This window comes from Centroberyx gerrardi, chromosome 22, assembly GCF_048128805.1.
Source record: "Centroberyx gerrardi isolate f3 chromosome 22, fCenGer3.hap1.cur.20231027, whole genome shotgun sequence".
Taxonomy (NCBI): Eukaryota; Metazoa; Chordata; class Actinopteri; order Beryciformes; family Berycidae; genus Centroberyx; species Centroberyx gerrardi.
Genome location: NC_136018.1, coordinates 8,078,580 through 8,101,373, shown reverse-complemented (window position 1 = coordinate 8,101,373; position 22,794 = coordinate 8,078,580). Strand labels below are relative to the sequence as shown.

General features: G+C 41.7%; 1 protein-coding gene across 1 annotated transcript in view; it reads left to right on the top strand.

Moving 5' to 3' along the window:
• The first annotated feature begins 4,139 nt into the window (after positions 1–4,139).
• pou6f2 (POU class 6 homeobox 2) overlaps positions 4,140–22,794 on the top strand; it is a 64,468-nt gene continuing 45,813 nt past the window's right edge. Inside the window, exons 1-3 of the mRNA XM_071921500.2 lie at positions 4,140–4,311; positions 19,380–19,477; positions 20,521–20,535. Coding sequence (XP_071777601.1) covers positions 4,140–4,311; positions 19,380–19,477; positions 20,521–20,535 — 285 coding nt within the window. The remainder of the gene's footprint in view (positions 4,312–19,379; positions 19,478–20,520; positions 20,536–22,794) is intronic.

Sequence of the window (22,794 nt, the reverse complement as noted above, 5' to 3'; positions counted from 1 at the left end):
AGAAAAATAACAATTCTACACAAAACCCCAGTCTGTGTGTGTTATAGAATTATGTTGGTGTACAGAGGATTACTCAGGACTTATCAGGATTTATTTAAATAAATACATCAAATACATTTTAGGACTCAAGCAGCCTTCATTGTAGCCCTTTGTTAGAATTATTCTTTGAGAACCAAATACAAGAGAGACTTTGCAAGGATACATATCTTTCACTATACCAATGAAAAAATATTTTTTTATTGGCAGATAGTAGATATTATAATTTTTTGCCCCAATTATCAATGTCTGTATCTGACCCAAAAACCTTGCATTACTCAGGCTTTAGTAGAAATATTACCTCATGAGAATTAAGCAGAAAAACACATCAACTAATGACTGTATAATATATTTACTGTTTAGACAGTAGGCTACTTAGAATATGTGATATCAAATAAAGCTGTCACAGACATGACAATAAATGCAATTCATGGAGAGCAATTATGATTCAGAGAAAAATATCCTGTTTTGCCTACAAGAGATGATCTGTGTAGTGTATGTAATACATTTTCTATAGAATGAAGCATGCCACTCAAACACTTGATTTGACAACCATACAATAGGTTAACATTCATAACAATATATTAAGCCTGAGGGAGCATTCTGACACAAATAATGTAGTTGGTTTTCTCTTGTGTAGATTATAAATCTCATTGATTATAATATTTTTTGTATAGATTATACATTTTAGGGAGTGTTTGGGCAGTGCATGTTGTCTTCTACTGTAGTAAGGATCATGCTGCTAATCATTCTGAATATGATAAAGAAACAATTTGAAAATGATGACGATTATTGATTTTTTTGTTTTTTCCCCTTCATTGACCAGAGCAGCCTTGAGTGTTGGGGTGGAGCGCTGGTCACAGGCCCAAACCTCTCGCCCAGGGGGATGCTGGGACAGCGGCGGTAAGAACACTAGCTATTAGCATGGATATCTGATGAGCGCTTGGGACTCTCTGCTAACCACTGACTCTCTGGCCACTGAGGGTGTTGGGTGAGCGGGAGGGGTGGGTGGGGAGGGTGCAGGGGGGGCGGTGGGGGGGGCGATGGGGGGGGCGATGGGGGGTGTGGGAGGGGGGGGGGATCAAGTGCTTTTCCTTGTTCCTGCAACCCGTTCCTGCGCTGTGGCCGGGGTGAGTGAACAGAGAAAGAAATGAGACAGGCCTTTCTCCCCCGACTCACTCCATTCTATCCAAAACATCTCTGCTCCCTCCAGCCCTCCTACACACACACATACACACACACACACTCTCAACACGCGCACACACACAGACACGCACACACTCACATTATTGCTGTAATCAGGGTTCTGCGGGTTACTTTCAAAATGAACCTAATCCGTTAACACATCCACTGCGCATTGCTTAAAATTAGAATCAGTAATGTAATTCCTTTTTGTAATTTTTTTAATATCCTTTTTTATTACGGATTTTTATAATAAGATTACTGTTATCCCATTATGCGTAATTACATTACTCCCCAAGCTTAAATTAATAAACACACCCAATTTGGCTGCGCGTTTGCAAATGGCTAAAGCTCGCTGTTTTGAAATAAAGTAATTAACAGCTGTGTAAGATGGTGAGAGATGTGTTGCCCTCCTCTCCTCGAGCCTCAGAGGCCAGGGGAAGATTAGAGCTCTGATCTCATTCCCGGCACTTGTTTGGAGTCTGTCAGGAAGAGAAATGCCAGCATTAGAGAGGTACCGCCACACTCCTGATATGATGAAATAAGGAGAAAAGGGGAAAAGGAAAAAGATGGAGGGATGGACAGAAAAGACCCTGCCCTTCTCTGAAGTGTCAGTAGCTTCTTTATTCTATTTTTCATCGTAGCTGTTGGGGCAAAGATTCCCATTTTTTTTCCTTTTATTTTTTCCCCCCACCTCCTAACAAAAACCACTGCTCTCATTTTTTATAGGTCTTGCAAACTCTCATGCCCCAGTGAAAATTACATTGTGAAACGGTAGAAATTTCAGCGCTGCCTGTGCTCTCTGCTGTCCCTCTGAGCTTTCAAACAGTCAACAGACTGTGAAGAATAAATAATAAAAAACTATTGATTATTTTGATGACTGCAAGATTCAATTAGGTATTAATTTTGCCCTCCAGTGGACCTATCAAGCGACTCAAAGGAGAGGAGGTAGGAGGTGGGGGTGGACCCAAATGCATGCAGAGTATGGCCAGGCTCAGACAGAGGGGAAAATGTGTTTACCTCGCCGGGCAGAGAGGTGCATTGATGCGCAGTGTCCCACATTTAAGTGCTCCGCAAATGAAGCCCTGATGACTAGCGACATTGTTACCAGGGATATGAGTATTGACCAGCCGGCTCACATTTTTAATGACAGCTTAAACTATTTCTATTGATTAACATTTTCATAGATTATCATGTGTCATATCAAAGAGGCCCGATTCCCCTGATGAGCGCATTAAAAAGGCCCCTCTGGGCAGGAACCCATCGACCACCCTGATAGAGGTGGGGGGGAGGGTGTGAGGGGTGGGAGGGCAAGACTCACCCGCCCCCCTTTGCCTCTTTCTGTCCTCATGCGCGCTGGTCACCTGTCCTTTGCTCAGACATATTTAGGTTGGACCTGATTCATAAATAAGGAAGCGTGAGAGGGCCGTAGCTCCAGCCTGCTGTAGTCCTGCTGCTCTGTGTCTGTGTCTCGAAGCCTGAGGGAGGGTGAACACTGTCTGAGGAACTCTCCAGTCAGGAGACACAAGGGAGAAGAGACACAGGAGAGAGACAGAGAGAGTGAAGGAGGGAGGGAGTGTGTGTGTGTGAGAGAGAAACAGAGAGAGAGAGAGAGAGGAGGTGACATCTCCAGTGCTTGTGTTTGGAAGCAACCTCAGGCTTGAACCTGCAGTGGCTATTCAGATACAACGAAAGGTCGAGGAGACTGCTTCTGGTTCTGTAGCAAGCATGTACTAGCTGGTCCCTGCGCTCTGGCGGGCGTTTTAGCTGCTGTCTGACTCACTGACTTTTTGGACATTCTGAAAACCCTTTTTATACCCTATTTTCTCTTATTCTCTGGAGCTCCGTTTAGGTAAGAATACTTTTTTTCAAGTGTCTTATATAGAACTTGCCTTTCAGTAAATGTCGTTTGCAAGTAACAAGTTTAAATAAAAAAATTAGCCATAGCCTGTATTTTTATTAATTATGTGCAAGTGTTTTTCCTAGACGTGAAATTTTCCTAGGGCAAGCGTTAGAACTGCAAATGAGGCTATACAAAATGTTCTCAAACATGCCGTTTTTTGTACTTTTAATCTCTGATGTTTCAGTTTATTTCAGAGTTTTTAATATTTCACTCTGCTGAATAGCTTCTATCCCGAGAGGTTCAGATAGATAAAATTCCTCTGTACAATGTGTCGTCTTCCTCAAACTCTTACTCACTGTCAAGTCTTGTAGATTTTGTTGATTTTAGTTTCTAAGTGCGGGCAAAAAATGAATTTAATGGGAAGAAAATATTAAGCTGTTTTGGAAGCAGCAACGACTTGGGCAGCTTCATCTCTTGGTTAAAACAGGCCTAAAGTTCATGTTGCCTCACACTCTGCTGCGTGATGTCATCTTTGATTTCTCTTATTGCCCAACACTAAATGAAAATTGATGTAATAAGTGGTGTGTATTTTCGCTCATGTCGTCCTTTTACAAGATGTAGGATTAGATTTATTTCATTTAGCTATCAGCATGTAGCCCATAGATCTGTTTGCACACTGCTGTCAGCGTACTGTTTGCTGAAGATGAGGCACATGTCATGTAGTAATGAGCCCTTGGAGATGTATCACCTTTAAGACTGCAGGGTATAATGGTAAAGCCATGCGATCCGTAACAGTTCTTCACCAGGCAGCAGCCGGCAGTATCAGCGGGGTAGCACCAGCCTCAGATAAAAGAGAGAGCTGGAGAGGGAGGGAGAGAGAGAGAGAGAGAGAGGGAGAGAGAGGGAGAGTGATGAGTGAGCGATAGAGGGGAGAAGCTGGGGTAGAGAGGGAGAGTGAGTGAAAGGGGTAGAGACAGAGAGAAGGAGCCAGTGAGAGTGAGACGGCGAGGCACATCTAACCGGGGTGTTTTCATTTTTTTTTCCTCCCACCTGGGCTCCCGGCTCCCTCCAGGATCCGATGATTACAGGGCAGCTGAGCAAGCCGCTGCTCTCCCTGCGCAGCGACATGAGCGCGGCAGAACTCCGGGCGGAGGACAAAGCGGCCACTCCAGACAGCGATCTGAACGACGAGCCCCTGCTCCTGTCCTCCGAGGCCACGGACAGAGAGGGCACTCCCAACAAGCTGTACGGTAAGTCGGCACATACATGTCAGCTGTCCCCTTCTCCTTCTCCTTCAGAGGGGGGTAGGCGGCGGTGAACTCGGGTCCTGTGAGGTGCAGGGACAGGGCTTCCAGTGCTGGGACAGGTGTCAGCAGTGTCAGGCGGCAAACTTAAGTTGAAGTGTAATGAGCAAGTGAATGTGCTGCTTCAATTGTAGTATTTCATGTGTTTTTTGGGGAGCGTGAGGATGCTTCATGCACTTAACACTTCATATTTTCTTAGAAAAGCAATTCACCTGCTGCCTCCATGTACTGTTGGTTCTGTTTTTTGTAGTATGTGGGACAGTTTTGATCAGTTGAAACTATAATGACAAACAATTCATGAGTGAACATGAGGCAACACAACAGGTAATTGTGTTTTTGTCTTTTGAATATGCAACACATATTTATTTACTGCATGTTCTAATCTACATATTTACTACAAAGTATTACTGGCACGTTTTTGATGCTTTTTAAGTATTGTATCTTCGTTGGCAGCAGTTGTGTGTAACTCTGACTTTTGCAGAAGCTTTATAAAAGTTGAACTCACCAGTAAAAAGCTAGAACTTTTACTGTTTAGTCAGTTTGATTTGAGAGACGCCTCGACCCCTCCACCCCCCTCCCTCACACCCTGGCAGTGTTTGGCCACATTAAGTATTTTTCTTTGTTGCTAATGTAGAAAATGTTATATTTGTCATTTGAACATTGTTAGAAATATCTGCAAATTATGCAGATAAGTCACTCTCCTCTTAGGAAGTGTAATGCTGACTGAAATTAAAATCTCCAGCTTATTGCATATATTTATCATCAGCTCCAAAAATTATATTTGAAATTTAAATAATGTGATGGTGAGAGTAGTATATAATATTGTGTCTTTCTAGTTTATTACAGTCTTCTTTTCTCATAGTTATTTTAGTTTTTTAGCAATCTACAGTCGCAAATGATCTTTAAAATAGACCAATTTCCATATTAGCATGCCTCATTATTTTTTCAGTTTTCTCGTTAATTGTGTGTTCAGGCTCTATTTCAGTTGTGTCGAAATGAATTAGTATGTTTTTATTATGAGCTATTTCAGTCATGTGGACTAATTTAATCACTGGGCCCAGTGATGAATCAATAGTAATGATATAAATTACCATTTTAGCAAATTTTCAAATGATTTAGTCTAATTGAAAGGGTAATGTAGCCCTTATTATTATTATTATTAGGTTTTTTTTGCTGAGGAAGATCTTACAGATTTTAAATGATTTTCTTGGTCATGATTTATATCAGATCTATTACTAGAAATATCTTTACAAAATATTTTATATTTGCATGAGATTACAACGTCCAGTATCTACAGATTTAACTGGTTTGTCTTTGTAGAGAGTGCTAAAGGAATTCTACATGAACTGGTGTACTTAATTTCAAGGAATTTATGTCTCACCATAGTCTTTCTGTATACGTGAAATGTGTCATTCTACCCTGAGATAATTGATTGCCTTTTTGAACTTTTCCTTAGTAAATTTTAGTGGAACGCTTGTTATGAGAGGCTGTTGTTGAAATACAGAAATTGTGGCATGGAACAAATTTAATTTTAATTTGGAAGCAATGTTGGTGACAAAGTGACTAAAGCCTACATAGATGTAGGTTAGGCTGCTATTTTGAATAGGCATTTTTAGTAAGCTAGTTGTCTCTTCTTCTATTATGGTGCAGATTGTCACACAAGCCATTACGCTTCCTCTGTTTCTGAAGGTCTGTTTGTCATCAATATGTTTTTCTCCATTTTTCCATTTGTGGAAGTTAACCAGTGTGTGCGTGCATGCGTGTGCATGTGTGCATGTGTGTATGTGTGCGTGTGTGTGTGTGTGTGTGTGTGGTGGGATGAGCATGGCAAAAACCTGATTGAGTGATTAAGAGTACTATGGAATTAGATTTTTTGTTAGAAATTAATTTACGGCACTTCACAGTAACCCCAACTGCTATTTTAATGAGAATTATTAATGGGATAAGAGTGTGTGTGTGTGTGTGTGTGTGTGTGTGTGTGTGTGTGTGTCTCTCTCTCTCTTTCTCTGTCTCTCTCTCTCCCTCTCCCTCTTTCTGTGTGTGTGTGTGGTGTGTGTGTTTCTTTTTGGTGGTGATAGGAAGTATGTTAAAGTGCCTATAGGCTGAGCCTGCCAAACATTTGTGACTTGGTAGAAAATAAAATAAGAGTTTGGGGGAGGGATTGCCAAATATTCACTCAAACCTAATCAGCAAGAGTTCGGCTGTCTTTTAAATCCTTGTTTCTAGAATATCCTTAGGCTAGAGTCTTCTAAACAAGGAAAGTGTACTGTAGGATTTGTCTCAGAAGTGTTGCAATTTAGTTTAATAAGCATCAAGTCTCTATGTCTCTATCTTTGCCTCTCCTGTTTCTCACTCTTTGCTATTATTTTTTTGTTCATGCTCTCATGCACATACACTTATATGTTGTTATATGTTTTGATGTATCAAATCAAGCCAGTTTAGTTGTACTTAAGTAATGCGCTTTCGTCAAAGCAGAATTACTTTGGAAAAACATGCAATTAACATGCAGTTTCTGAAAGATTTTGCTACTTTCTTAATGAATAGGATAGAGATAATTTTATTTTTCTGTGGTATATTTACCTCTCTCCCATTGGTGTCCATTTTGTGCTCGCTAGAGGAGAAGCTAGCTGAAGGTCTGCATGTGGCTGGCCGGAGCTGCTCTGGTGTGTCTTGTGAAATTTGGGGGATGGTTTCTCTGTGCCCGGTGGCGGAGCCCTGGGCTGCGCCCTCGGCAGGCTGGCTTTGAGATCCACCGGCCACATGACCTGTCAGAGCGAGAGGCAGAGAGCGAGAGGAGACGAGGCACAGTCATGTCCTCTACTGGAGGGAGATAGGAAGGAAGAGAGAGAGGGGGAGGCGGGGAGTTGAAGAAGAGAGACATACTCACCGCTCACCTCCTCTCATCTTATTTCCTTACATGCCAGCAGAATAAAGGGAACGGTATGGTGACTGTTAAAGGATGCTCAATCAAGAATCATGATATGGTGGCACCTATGCTGCGAAGAACACTCTATTTGGTCTTATTGAGACATATCGTTGTCGAATTTCATGTTTTAACCTCAATTGAAGGATGACATGATCCTCTATTGAGAAAATTATTCAACCCTTCACTTCATGAAACCTTTTCAGAACCAATTAGATAAACTCAAAAATGCATAGCAATCAAGCTAAAAGCAAGTCTGTTTTCCTTAGCTCCTGAAAAGTTGGCATTTTGAAGATATGAGGTTTTCCGACAACAGCGATATGTTTGTGGGTATTTTTGACACAAATTGAATGGCTGAGCAGTTTATACAAGGATCGACAATATGAGACAATAGCTTTAATTATATTTTGAAACTGTAAATGGTTTGGTACGCCGGCCCGGTTTGAGTTGTTTACAGTTACATTGCAGACATTGGAGCAAAATTGGCTTGTATTCTTATTTACAGTGTAATCTCATAGTTGCAAAGATATTATATAAAGCCTGCAACTCTCACCATTCTAGTATCAACATGTATGATATTCATATGTGAAAAAACCCTTGATTGAGCCTTTAAACTAGACCTTACCTTATTCAGTAGTATTTTTATGTGGTGCTGTGCAGTGCAGAAGCCACAATATTGAGCATCTTTCATTTGACATGTATTGTGGTAAAGATGCAAGAGGTAAAGAAATCCTTTGGTTTGAGAATCCCCTGTTTCAAAGGACTGAAACATTAGAATTTCTTCTGTTTTTCTGCTGTTTTGCACAATTTCTATTATAGAGCGCTGCAATATGATAATAGTCAAGCATGCTCGCCACATTCACAGACACACATTAACAGTTTCACAGACACACAAATCATTTCACGACATAATTTGCTTCTCTAGAATACTGTATCTATTATGCAGTCATTATAAAAGCCTATACTGGAAGGCAGTGAAACTAAATAGATCTTTACTCAGTATAAAAGCGAGGTAATGTGAAGAGCTGCCTAGCTGTTTGGCTGCTTTTTTAGCTGCTTTTTTACCGACTTTTACGTCTTAAGACTTGCTGGGTTGAAAAGCAGGAGGTGACTGTACCTGAAAGGGTTGAGCAAATCAAACAGTCTCATCACACACACACACACACACACACATGCACACACTCACACACGCATGCACACACAGTACACAGCAAGTTGAATGAGCAAGTGTGCACCTTTTGGTCCATCACTAAACTACGGAGAGGATAGATAACGTAAGAGTTGTACAAAGAGTTTTATATAACTCTTGTACCTTATTTTCTGAGAGTGTTTCTTATTTTTCTCTCTGCCTACAAAATCTACAACTTTGCACCTAATTTTCTCACTATGCACCTACACAAAAACCCATTGGACTGATGGTATTGTACAATTTTTGCTGCAAATTTTCACATGAGGATTGGTGCGTGTATGGCCTTGACTGAGATGTGAATGCATTTGTCCGGTTTGTGTTTTTATATTTACAGTGCCAGATATACCTGGTCTTCCCTGCTTAGTCTGCCTATGCCTTTAGTTGGAGCGTCTTGATACTGTGTCTGGAGTTTGTGGTAATATGAGAGGGAGAAGTCACCGGGAGACAATGACAGTCGTGCCAATGTTTGTCTACAGTAACTTGTCCACCTTCTACACCCACCACATGCTTACTGCAGTGGTGAAAGGGTCGCTTTCCTCCTAAAAGCTTGCCTGTGCAAATAGTCTTCCACTCCAGCTAACAGGGGCTATGAGGCACCACAAACATCCTGCCGACTTGTATTTATTCCAAGGAGAAGTGGACATTAGGTGGGAAAGCTGTGGTTAGTAGGGCAAGCAATTTTTTTTCAGAGGACGAGATGGTGTTGGATGTGTACAGTTTCTGTCTTCTCTTCTCAAGCAAATCTCCCCCTTTCAGACATCAACAGACAAGATAATAAGACACTCGGAGCACAATTCCGTATTATATTCAGCAACCAAAGGCTCATCTCTTGTCAGTTTGCATTTACTCTCCCAAGGATGTGACGCTTCTATCATCATGCTGTCAAAGAGAGCCAGGCTGGAACGACAGGAGCACTCATTTCATACACTTACTGTCTACATGAAATGGCCTGCACTTATACGGATTCTGCCAAAATGGTGGAACATTTTCACAAAGGTCACCTACAGACCCCCTCCCCAAAAGAGCAAAATGAATCTTTTATTGATTCCTGGTATTGGAGGTCATTCAGAACAAAAAGCCTACACAGAATGCCGTATCTGCTGTAATTCTCTACCTTGCTTTTACGTTTTTTTCCCAAGCTACATTAGGCTTCCACTGAGATATTTACAGTCAGATTGTACAGTGGATTAGTGAAATGATCTGTTTATCTGCAACTTCAATATTTCACCCACACAGGACAGCCTTTAGTTGGGAGAGTTATGTCTTGAGAAAAGTTACTTCTCCTTCAAACGTGGCTTTAAACAGCTTTTATAATACAGACTTTTCATTAGTCATTTTTTCTACAGTGGGTTAGCATCATGAATATTGAGATCAGTTGAGCTGTGGAAATTAGAGTCAGCTTAAACACCGTCTCCCACTTACATGCGCTGTAGCTGCCTCCTCATCAAGTCTTGAGTTCGAAATTCTCTTTGGCCATTGCATATTCATACACACACACATACACACGCACACACACACACACACACCGCTGGAGGCACGGGTTCTTATTATTTTTGTGTAATCAGCTTAGTGAGCAGGATGCATGGTGGGATAGGCTGCTTGCTGATGCAAAGAGCCTCATAATGTTGTGTGGTGGGGTTAAGTAATAAAGTGGCGCAAACCCCAGTGCTGAATGGGCCGCGCTGAGTAAATAAGAGTGGATAAAGGAGACCGAGGGGGAACAAGTCTCTCCCCAGGAGGTGGATCTCATTATGGGGATTTCAGCTGTCTGCGCAAACTTGAAAACAGGCTTAATGCATGCCTATAAAGCAGGTGTAATACATTCGCTAATGTGCCCGTAGCGCCCGTGGCTACAGCAACACAATCACTGCTCGGATGGCATTGAGGACAGCGAGAGAGGATGAGCGCAAGACAGACTCCTTGTTTTAAATGTAAACAACACCAAAGGTCATCAGGTTTCACGGATGCTTGGTTATGCAAGAATGACTTTGAGCAACACACAATACTGGCAATATAATTCTCCCCATTGCTTGTATATTTAAATAAATCGAAGAGGATTATTTTTGCCTTGACTAGAAAGTATTCCAAAGCAAAGGGCATTACAAGTAGGTGGACAGTTGTGGAGAAAATAAATTGAATTTCAGTATGCATTTATTTTAGTTTTACAATCACCGCACACTTTTTTTAAGTTCGGAAATCATTTTAAAAAAAACATACATGTCGTATAGCATGGGCTCCATAACCAATATCAATAAGCCTTTCATGTAGAGCTAACAAAGAAGCATCACATCTCCTGGCACGGACACGGTTGGTGTTGTTGAGATGTAATTGAAGCTGCAAGGGTCACATTTTCGGAATAGAAATTACAATCTTGTCTTTGACTTGTGTGGCGTGAACCAGAGATGTATCCCACAGCCCCTGTGTCCTTCACAAGCCTTTATTATTTATAACGCTCGCTCTTTGAGCAATGACCAGTACTAATGCATAACCTTCTGTCCTTCTGGCTGATTCGCTTCCTTTGAAACCAAAGATTGAGGCAGGAGAAGTGGGTGTATGGTGGATGAGGCAGGGGCGGGGGGGGGGGGGGGGGAGTATAGGGCAGTGGAGATCCAGGCTATCGAGAAGTTATTATGTTTTTTCCCTTTATATCTGAGGATGTGGAATAACACTGTGATGCTTCTTTTCTGCAGAATAGAGTTATGGGCTTCAAAGCAATACTATTTCCTAACGTCCCTCCTTCCACTATGTGGCTGCTTCACAGAATAGTGTGCAGGGTGGGGGGGAGCGGGGTCTTTTAGCTACATGATTATTTGCTTGTTTCCGCCTGTACCCATTGAGTTCTGTAAATATCTCTGCAGGAGGGGACTACAGTAACAACTAGTGCAGGAAGTTTTCCAGATAATCTCTCATTTCTAGATAAACTCCTTTTAGTTTTGGGTGGATGGAGGTAAGATACACTCCTGTATCACCTGATGTTATGCCACAGTGATTGAGCCTGTGCTGCAGTGTGAGTGTGATCCATTGTTATTATACCTCTATGACAGAAGGAACGGGCGAGGGGGGGGAGTGGAGGCTTTGAGGGGCAAGGGGTAGAAAGTGGGACATAGGCAGCATTAGTGCTGGATAGCCTGGGGGGCCCAGGCTGATGTGTCAGGCATGACATGTGGGTGTCTCGACCCCCCCCCCCCCCCCCCCCCCGCCCCACGCCGCACCGGACCCGCTCCCCACCGCCCTCACACCCCACTGGCTACTTCTAAATGTCCTGCACTTGCTCGCGCTTGGCCAGATGCAACGCAGGTTGATGGACTCTCTTTGAAAGGGACTATTTGTATCGTCAATACAGGCCAGTCTGAAGGTCATTAGCTAAAGAACTTCTGAATTTTATTTCATATTTTATTTACTGCTTGTAACTATTGGACTTTCTGCGATCACATCATTCACCAACATGATTTCTTTGATTTTATCTAAAGTCAGAAGAGCCTCGTGTTAAACATATTGAACACCTAGAGATGGGTGATACAGAGAGTGAGAGGAAGGCCTTTTTCAGGACAGGGATGTAGGGGGCAACCGACAGAATCCTATTTACCACAAATATCATTTAAGTAATTTAAGAGGAGGAGCAATAGTGAGGCAGGCATCCCCTAAAAGGCTTACAGCTCCTCTAAAGCTAGTCTTGATCTCACCGTCCCGCCTTCACCGATGGCCATAAAAGGATGAAGAATAATTTGGATTGTTATTTGCCTCTTTCAACCCTGAGCTAATCAGGTTGACATTGCTTTGGGAATGAGGAGAACGCTCCACAACAGATGTGCTCATGTGCAAAGTGTTCCAGTCCCCCGAGAGCAGCACAAAAGCCCTCTCCCCCCCTCCCCTCCACTCCTCTTCCCTTCTCCCCTCTTCCTCTCTCCATCACACCATCTTTCCTTCTTGACCTTTGAAATGGGCATTGCCTCTTCTCACCAATTTAGCTCCCTCTGGTCCCTCTTGTGCTTGTGCTGGTTCCATCTCCACTCCACTATCAAGGGAGAGACAGGTAAGAGCAGGAGCAGAGCACTCTCATCTCAGAGAGCCTGTTGGTGAAGACCTGTGGCCATGAGTAAGAGCATAAGTATGGGAGCATAGGCCCTTACTGCTATAAGCATCATTTACATACAGATTCTCCATAGTCCCTCCATTCATCAGAAACACGGGGCTTCTTCATGCAAACCAAAGTGTGTCATTTTCTGTTGTTTGCATTTAAAACCTTGCAGTTTTCTGTCAATGGAGACATCTCTTCACCCATCACTTCCGTCTCCTCTCTGCCTGTCCTTCTTTCTCTCTGTCCTCTGGATCTCGCCCGCTCTGAGTGTGGCTTAACAATCGCCTCAGAAATAGCCGCAGAACTGCTGAGGTGTAAAATCCTTTCTGTTCGGCACAGTCCGGGGCACTACCTCCTATGTAATTCCTTAACTCCATGATTCCACTTATTGCCAGAATAATGAATGAGATAGATATTTTTTTTTTGCCTGTAAGGTCTATGCCCTTGCGCCATGAGAAATCAGCCCTTAATGTTGAGGCCCGGAGAGATTGCCGTGGCCTCTTCCCCCTGCCGCCCCGCGCCGGGCTCTTAATTAAGGAAATGACAGCTCTCTTTGCAGCAGCAGCACCAGCAGTAGCCATAATGCAACTAATAGTATTACAGGCAGCCACTCAAAAGTCAGTCTCTGGCGAGTTTCTATCCCCGAAACACTATTGACCTATCCCTAGCAGCCTCTCCACCCCAGCCTCTAAACAGAGTATTACTTCCCTCCAGGTCCAGTGGGAGCCATCTAACTAAGAGCACCTGGAGTTATTGGCAGCAGATTATGCCCTGTGTTATTGTTGAGGGCTTTGGTGGGAGTAATGAAACACAGAGCTAAATCACTGGTGATTCTGGCTCTCTTGCATTCTGCAAGGAGTTAAGTCAAGCGCTATAAAGCACACACTGCATACTGTAGGCTGCACTGTACTATACAGGGCTCCGCCCAGTACATAACATGACTTTTTGGACCTTATTAATGTGTATTTTGACGCAGCGTGAGTCGATTAACCATAGGAAAATAAAATAAAAATTCTCTTTCTCTTCTCTCTCTCGCTCTCATAACAGCCCCAATGCCACATCAGGTTTCCAAGTGGTATTAACAAAATCAATGGTCAAACAATCTGGGACAGTTGGTTGTGTATTGATGGAATTAAACCTTGTGTATGATGTGACTTCTTGTTTATCTGGCCCATCCATTATGCCTGAGCACCTCACAGATCCCGGTCCGGCATGAAAGCTCTGAATCGCCAGCACAACACACATTTAATCATGAAAATCATATTGTTTGTTTTGTATGATTTTGCAAAACACATGCATTGTAATTTGCACTACTGTGATGATTCTGTTGTTTTCATAATCATATAATAATCCAAAATATAATAAGCATGTAATCTTAAAGCCCTTTTTATATATGTGAAATCATTTTATATGTATTAGATTTCAATGGAGAATGATTGACACCATCTAAATAGCAAACAGATGCACTCAGCCAGACATTTTCAAAAGGACCATTATAAAAAGGGGGTTGGCTGTTCATTCTGAATAGCCTGAATCGTTACCAGGCCTCTCTCCTACATTTGACAACTTACATAATGCATTTCCACTAAAATAGCTTAAGTGTTAAAGCTTCTTTTATGGGCAAAAATTGATTCATAAATGCACTGAGGCGAAAGCTAACATGAACACAAAGCCTTCAATAACACCCATTTTATTCAGACTGTCAATGTATGAAGCGGTTGCATTAGACAAGGTGGCATGCTGATTGCTTTATGAAATCCAGGCTAATTGTTTTGTAGTCTAGTCCTTGGGGCACTCTGCATTAAGACAGGCCAAATGATGTCAAATAAATATAGCTCTTTGCCCCCCCCCCGCCCACAGAAAGGCCTTCTGCCTTGTGTGGCATTGAAAGTAGCTCTCCAGTGGCCACTTTGGTGATCAATGAAAGAGAATTTATATAGTGGAGGATATTGGCAATATTTCCATGACATAAGTCACATCAAATCACACTCTGAGCTCCGTAATAAAGATCATTATTTTGGTGAAATACAAAAGAGATGTATACAACTGAAGTAATTTCAGTGAAAATGTCATGTAAATATGAAGAGTTTCGTTCCAAAATGAGAAGAAAAAAAAAAGACATCCACTCTGTTGACTACTATAGGGAAGTTAAGCACATTATGGGTTAGTATTGAAGTTCAGAGTCATCTTAAGACATTTCCTTTTAAAATAGTTCAAATAATGCCAGATTTCACGTAGCAAATTTTCCTAAATGGATACATAACGTTTTGTAATGAAACTTTTTGTATGAGATCTCATTGCACATGAACTTACTTCATCCCCTCTATAGTTATCCATTCAAGGCTATGGAAAAGATAATTTGTTAAACTGTACATGTATGGGCTAAAGGTGTTAAGCTATTCAAAGTGAAGATGTGATTGAGCACATTTGTACTGTTACAGCAGTAATTTAAGTGCTTAGAAAATTCTAAAAAGGTACACGATGCTTGAATGTGCTAGATAAATGTAAAGCTATGTTGAATGTGCGTCACCTGTTCTTTCATCCTTTTGGCCTCTTCTTTCATCTCTCCTCACATCAATACATCCATTCATTCCATTTTATCCATTGTGCGACCTGTGTATAATCACAGCATCAAAGGATTTTCTTTTTAGTAAAGGTTTGATCAAGATATTTTCTTTTCTTTTTTTCTGTATCCAGTATTAATCTCCATCTGGACATCCATTTAAGAAACATTCACATTTGATAAGTAGATTTTTAAGGAAAGAAAAGAAAAAACAAGTGCAAAGAATCTAGTAATAAAAAAGAATTGAAGATTGACTCCCAGGATATTTCTCCTGTCAGCTATTTAATTTAGTTAAAGAAATTACACCAATCCTTAGGGGAAAGATGTGCATGTGTATTTATTTATTATCGATCTTTCCCCCAGCGATAAACGTGTTAACGTTACAGATATTTGCAAGGGGATAAAGCTTTCTAACTTATTGTGAAATGATGCAATGAAAGGCTTCGAGTAATCGTTATTCAGTAAGCCATCTCCCACTCTGTTTATCAAATAGAATACATTATTCACAACCAATATTTTAACTACATTCATGAGCAATACTGTCCTGAGCAGTGCTTATTGATGGCATTATATGGCACTTTGCAATACTGTTATTCCCTCATTATTAATGGAGTATATTAATTCAGCTAATTGGCATTGTTATTGTGTTTTAATGGTAACTAAATAAGCCACTGGCATAATAGTTGCTCACTGAAACTGCTGGGTAGATTATTGTTATCATGGTGTGCCAACTGTATTTAGATGAATGCCATTGAGATAGTGAGTCTGCAGGGAAATTTTAAATGAAAAACAGACTGTTTCAAGTCAGGAGGAGAGAAATTATGTTAATTTGATAACATCTAAAGTGAGAATTGACTGCTTAGAAACAATCAAATGCGAGTCTCTGTTTAAGAGATAATACTTTAAAGTAAAATCCTGTTGAACGACCTATACAATAAATCACATTTATCGCTGCATAAAATCTACTTCCCACTTTTCCAAAAACTAGAATTTAAAATGATACAGCAGATTATGATGATATGGTTCTTTATCTGCGGCTGCATGTTGAATCTGATACAGTCAAAGTCCTCGCTGCATATTCAGATTGATCCTAATTCTAGATACTGAGGCCACAGGGTGGGGCTGTGTATGATCCATAATGGGTGAAATAATTGGTGAAAAGAGACTGGGCTGTCAAAATACCTACTGCTTGTGAGGCTGATAAGCGAGAGGATGTGGACCTTTATGGAGACGCAGGCCTAGCCAGCCAGAGGTAGGAACCAGCTAGGGAAGCGGGCTTCCCCCTGGGCTTTCAAATCAACCATCAAATGCTTGAGGTTCATTTGGTAGGTCATGCCATTCACCAATTATTTGGATTTTATGTAAAGATGAAATGATTTTAGTTGGCGGAGGGGAGTTTAAAATGTAATGCTTAAATATACTTGACAGGCAATGAGATCTCGCTGGCAAGGCTATTCAATAGTGCGTTTTGTATAAAGCCTTCATAGAACTACTGGAAACTATTGCATGCACTGTATGTTAACAAAAAAGGTATTCAAGAGAGAGGAAAAAATTCCCTGCCACCTGTGAATAAAAAGACACAATGCATTAAGACTTTATTCTTTATTTAATAGCCATGATGTTCCATTTAAGAAAATCGATCTTACGGTGGAAATGTGATTACATTTTTTTTTTTAAATTCATTCCCAACATTGTATGATTTAACCAGGTTGTGTGGCCTTCAAATGCTTTTCCACATGGTTGCCTTGACTTCATAGAGAAAATCCACTTCATTTTTTTCAGAAGAAGAGCTCTTGTACGACAAACACGGTATATTTAAAAAGATATTTCATGAACTCTTTGTGAGGGCTTTATATAATGCATTCAGCACAGACTCATAATACATGGCAGATGATATATAACCTTTTTGTAAAATGATTATATGGATTATATGGATAAGGATTTTAAAATAAAAGATACATTTATTGTGCCTCAACAAGTATCCATAGCGATCCCAGGCACTCGTCTGCACTGTCAATGTCAGCGGTAAAAAGGCTTTGAAATCCTTGTAAAGTAGCATTTAACTCAGTTTTTTGAAGAGTAGATGAAAATTGCTTTTTAAATCAATTTCCTCCTCTAATAACTCAAAATGTGACTATTTCTCTTCAGTAACAGAAACACATTTTATGCAGTTTCTCAGCAGGCCTTCGTTTAAAACTCATATTTAGATGTCAGTTTTAGAGAATGACAACACATGTGTCTCCAATCCTTGTTTTACATTGCTGTGGTGTGGCTGTCCATTCGTTTACATCAAGGATTATGATTTGACCTTTAAATTAATAATCCACAGCATTTTCATATAAATAAATAATAGGTTTTGCTACTCCCTTTCGCCGATTGATGGAACACAATAGTGATTCGACCTATAGCCAGTTCATGAAAGCTTTTACATTTGCTGTTCGAAACACCCGGTGTCTGGTAGGACTTTCCCGGGAAAAATCCCCCAGCGCACAGGAAGTGATGCAATTTCCGTTTCCACAGCAGTTTGCTTGGAATAAACAGAAGAAGAACTGGGTAGTTAGCATGAGCAGCGATAGCCACCATGGCTGAGCAGACAAAGAAAAGAGCGCCACCTACAGAAACTCAAACTTCATCAACAGAAAATCCAAGGAAAAAGACGTCACAGTACTGGACATATTGTTTGATTGACAGGTGATCTCTATGTGCAGAAACTTCAAATCAAAAATGCATAGATCCTGTGGACTACCACTTTAAGGACAGTTAGAGACCACTATATTTGCTTCACGCAAGCTGGCTGAGGCTAATGTTGTTGCAGTTGACACAAATGAAAGCCTGAAGGTCTTATTGACAGTCGTGAATAAAGATGCTCCATTGTATTGACAGCATGTCAGGGAGAGAGTAGAGGTCATTGTTTACAATAGCAGATAGTTTTGCTAAGGTCTGTTTCTGTACCACTACTTCCAGGAAGTCCAGGCTGGCCTTTCTCACCCTCACCACCTTATTCATAAGTCATGCGTCCTCCGTGCTTATCACGACTTCTTTTCAACGCACTTGTTGGAGCTGCTCCATTGAAAATCAATGCAACCTTGACTTGTGTACCCACAGCATGTTTGTTGTAAAGTATAAACAGTTATTAACCAGAAAATGATGTACAATCACCCTGGACACTACCATTTTCGCTCTCTTTTTTCCAGGTTTGCACAAATCTGGATTGATTTACTGGATATTATGTCAGTTCTAATTTAGTGTAGATTTTGCTTTAGTAAGATCTAATGCGTCTGAGACTGCTTTTCGTGTTACATTCTATTAGCCAGTTTTCTTCACTTTTAAACAAATACACCCAAAGATAATCAGGGTTCAAAAGTAATTCTTAGTCAAGTGGTGTTCTTTTTTTTCCATCTAGACAGAAAGGCTAAGAGGGATTTATTTTTTTCATGTTTGTTTGTGCAAGATTCACTATTTTTAACACTGGTGATTGTAATTATTCTTATATATGATAACTTTCCCTTACTGATTGTGGAATATATTTGAAGTTGCGTAATATTCATCAGGATCCCACAAGCCTCTGTGTCAACAGTGAGGCATCATGCCGTCTAGATATCGTCAGGGTCAGAGGGTAAAGGTCAAAGCAGCCTTTCAGACCTTTTAAAGCAGTCCGCACACTGTGCACTGTTGAGAGATTCTGTGAGATAGTGTTATGATATCCAATAGTCAGTGTCCTTTATTTTCCCTGCAGCCATCAGCAAGCTTGTTATCATGTCCCTGTCTTCTGCGCTCCGCTCTGCCCTCGTAGCAAACAGGTCTAATTGTGTCTCATAGCTGCAGGCACAGAGAGCGGAGGGGGGGGTTTAGATGAGTGATACTCAGTGATGTAAATGGCTGAATAATATGGCCCCAGCGTTTGTGGTTGAGCTTCATCTCTCAGCGGTAATCTGGGCCATCGGGGACCCGCCAGTATGCATCATCCCCCATCAATGAGCCTCTCCGCCGGGTGGTAATTTATTCAGTGCTACGGCGGTTATTGATAAAGCACTTAAACACAAATTTCCCTCTCTCCCTGCTGCCCTCCTCTGCTCCGTACCAGACTCTGTGTTGTAATATCACAGCGTGGCGCTCTGTGCGCACTTGCATGTTTATCTGCTTAGATTGTTTGTGTTGATATAGCGGTGAATCTCCTCTTATTCTTTGTTTTCTCTCTCTCTCTCCTTCTCTCTCGCTCTCTTCTTCTACATGGATCTGTCTCTCGCTCTCTCTCGCTCAGGAACCCGTGACGGTTCGGTCCAGTCCGACACCAGCAGCAGTCCTTCTGAGCAGAGTCAACTGGGTCAGTCTCACCCAGGATACCCAATGGGTCCACAGGTGAGTGGGAGGCTGTTAACCAATTGAACCCGAATTTGAAGTAGAACAATGAAAAAACACAAAGCTCCCTCGCTGAATGCTCATGTCCTCCCGCACTGCCTACACTATGACTCATTTTCAGCTAAACTCGTGAAATCATAAATTGTTTTGTCGTCGCACATCATCCCACAAAGTGATTGAGTAGTGGCACTAATGAGCCGACAATACAACCCTTGTCAAAACAAGCAGGAGCGCAAAGCAAAGAGCGCCAGCCTCCAGCCCTGTTAATAGCTCAATCAGGCATTGTCCTATCTGATTGGATTTATTGGCCTGGTGGCTCGGCGATGTTTAATGAACATCTATCTCATTAGTGTTGCTCAGTATCACCACTCACCGCACACACACACACACACATACACAGAGCGTCAGGTTTCCTTCAACACTCAAACACCCTCTCTAATAAGGTCATTCTCCCAGCACTCAGTGTTACTCAGTGAAGGGCCTGACAGTCAATCCTCATCAGGATAAACAAAAGAGGAAACGTGAGGGGAGGAGAGCCGCTCGGTTTTGTCGGGCGGGTTTTTAGAGTGTGAACTCCCTGATGAATGAGTCACTCCGCTTCTCTCGCGAGTCAAAATAAAGAATGAGCCTAATTAAAATCACTTTGCTCATTATAAATACGCTTGCTGTTCGCGGCCGCTGTTTTGGTAATAGATAAGAAATACACACATGAAGAAGAAAAGCATCTCAAGCAGCCAGCGGTTAGAGTCTGAGCCTCAGCAGGCTGCTCTCTCAACAGTCACCATCTAATATATTAATGCTGTCAGTACAGTCTCTGTGAAGCTAACACTTTTCAGAAACAAAGGCGCTCCGCATGCCATACCCAATTCTCTTGTTCCAGGATCAATATGTTTTGATAGATTCTCGCTCCAGAGCCGGATATTGTTCGAACAACCATTATCCGATGGTAGTTTACCCAACATGAATCCACCTTCCTTCTGTGTCCCACTCGCAGTTAGGATGACAAAAGTCTGCTATCTGGGTGATTATGGGCAATTTCTCAGTGCCAGAGCTGCCAGGCAGATAGAAGGGCCTATTCTCCCCTGATGGGCAGAGAGGCTGGGTACCACATCCAGTCCTGAGCTGGGCTGCTTCCCCATCCACAGCTCAACACACACCCAGCATATGTGTCTGTGTGGCCCCTAGGAGACCACTTCTCAACACTCAGCTGTCAGGCCTGCCAAGCACTGTACAGCATTTCCAACTGCACCTATGGAGAGGAGGAGGAAGGAGAGAGAGATAGAGAGACACAGAGGGAGAGAGTATCAGAAGAAAAGGAGAAGGTGAACCACTCATACACCTAGATGAATGTAACTGGGGATTCTCTTCTCTGTCTTAGCGAAAGCTGCATTGACGCCCTAAATATTTGCGTTGCTTGTTGTGTGGCTGCAGAGTTGAGTTAATTATATTCCGACTAAATGTGTTCTTATCTCTGATTTTCATGTGGGCATGCATGGTGTTCATATCTTAGATGGAGATTTTAATCAGCCTTAAACTGGCACAACAAACAGCCTAAAGACCAAGAGCTCTTGCGTGCTTGAAGATCTTGAAGTGCTTTCTTTCTGCAGCTGCCTGTGTGCCTAACAGCTGCCTGGTTCTCCAAAGCTGCCTGTAATGATAAATAAATCAGGGCTACATCTGATAATTGTAGAATTGTCTTTTAATGTTATTCCCTTCTATGTAAGGCTGTCTTCAGTGTCAAGCCTGGCAATCTCATTTGGTTTGACTCAGCGATGAAATGTTCAAAGCGTGTCTTTGATTATTTGCTGCTTCGATTCTAGATTAAATTTAGTTTAAAAAGCAAGATTAAACATATGTCACTTGCAGCTGACAAACGGGTCGCCTTTGTTTTTGTCCTTTGAGGATTCTTTGAGCTCTCGAATTATTAATTCATTTTTTAAAGTTAATGGCAAATGTCATTTTGAACGCTTTCAAAGGCGTCAGCTAGTGTCATTTTTTATGCACCGTTGTTGTATATCAAAGCAAATGTTGAGAGAGACGAATCATATACGTATGATTACTACTGCCAGCAACAATCACCTCTCCACGCTCCTGTTTCTTACTTTTAACAGCTTACAAACACAAACAGGTATTCATTTGTCTTTCAGCGCAGATATTTTTGCCCTGAGATCTCTCCGAGCCTCGTGGCTTTAAACCCACGTAACCTCACATTTCTTAAACTGTGATCGCATGTATGTCGGAGCGGGTGCTGGCGTTCCGCACCATGCAGGGTTATCGTAGTGACACGCCTGTCACCTAGGAGCACCGGGCCTGGGAGTACGGTGGCGTCTTCGCACCAGTCGGCCCCCTCTGCATCCTGCGCAAGCTGCAGACACACCATGCAAAACAGAAGCAGATAGCTGACAATTGGAGTTAAAGGCTTGTGGGCTTAGGTCACGGTGGAGGAGTCAACATTGTGGCCACAGTGCAGCCAAGCTTACCTTGTAATGTCTAAAGGCTGGTTTACTCTGGACCGCAACACAAACTGACAACGTACTTTTACTGTCAGTTTATTCCAAACAATTCATAGCTACGTTAAAGCGTTAATTCTGTAATATTTTGCAACATCTACAGTATTTCCTGCGTCATGCCTCCTGTGGCAAATTCAGTTTGACATGCTCAAATGCTGACATAATTTGAAAAAGGTTTTATCAGAATGAATGAAATTTAAGATGTCATTCCCTCTGTATTCAGGGATTTCAGCCATGATATAAACCTTCCCACTTCTGGCTCAAAGCTCTCGATGAAAAATGTGTTGGTGTATTTCCAAACCCACTTCCTCGGAAAATACATTTGAAGAGATCTTCTGCTGTGCAAAATATCTCAGAGCGATACTTCTGATAACATATCTTTTCCTCTATGGGTATGACTGCACAGATTCCACTTTAACTAATATGAATGAATGGATACATGAAGGGACTAGAGTGATGTGTTGTATCCCCCCACCAAAAGAGTAAAGTGCTGATACTCTTTTTTTTATTTCAGAAAGCACCGTGTATTTCAGGCACATTTCTATGGTACCAGAGGTTTGCTCAATGAGATGAAACACAAATCACTCTGCATCTCTGTGAAAGGAAAATTCTCAGCTCTATCACGAGGACTGGATTTGATCTCTTTCAGTACCAACGGCGCTGTGTTTCGACTGTCAGTCTGTGACACAGCAAAGCACAGAAGTCAGCAGCAAAACAACTGCATTCATCAAAACACATTGATTAGTGATTCAGACACTTGGGCGATATCTGCTTTACTGTACGGGTGTGCTGACCTTATCCTCCCAT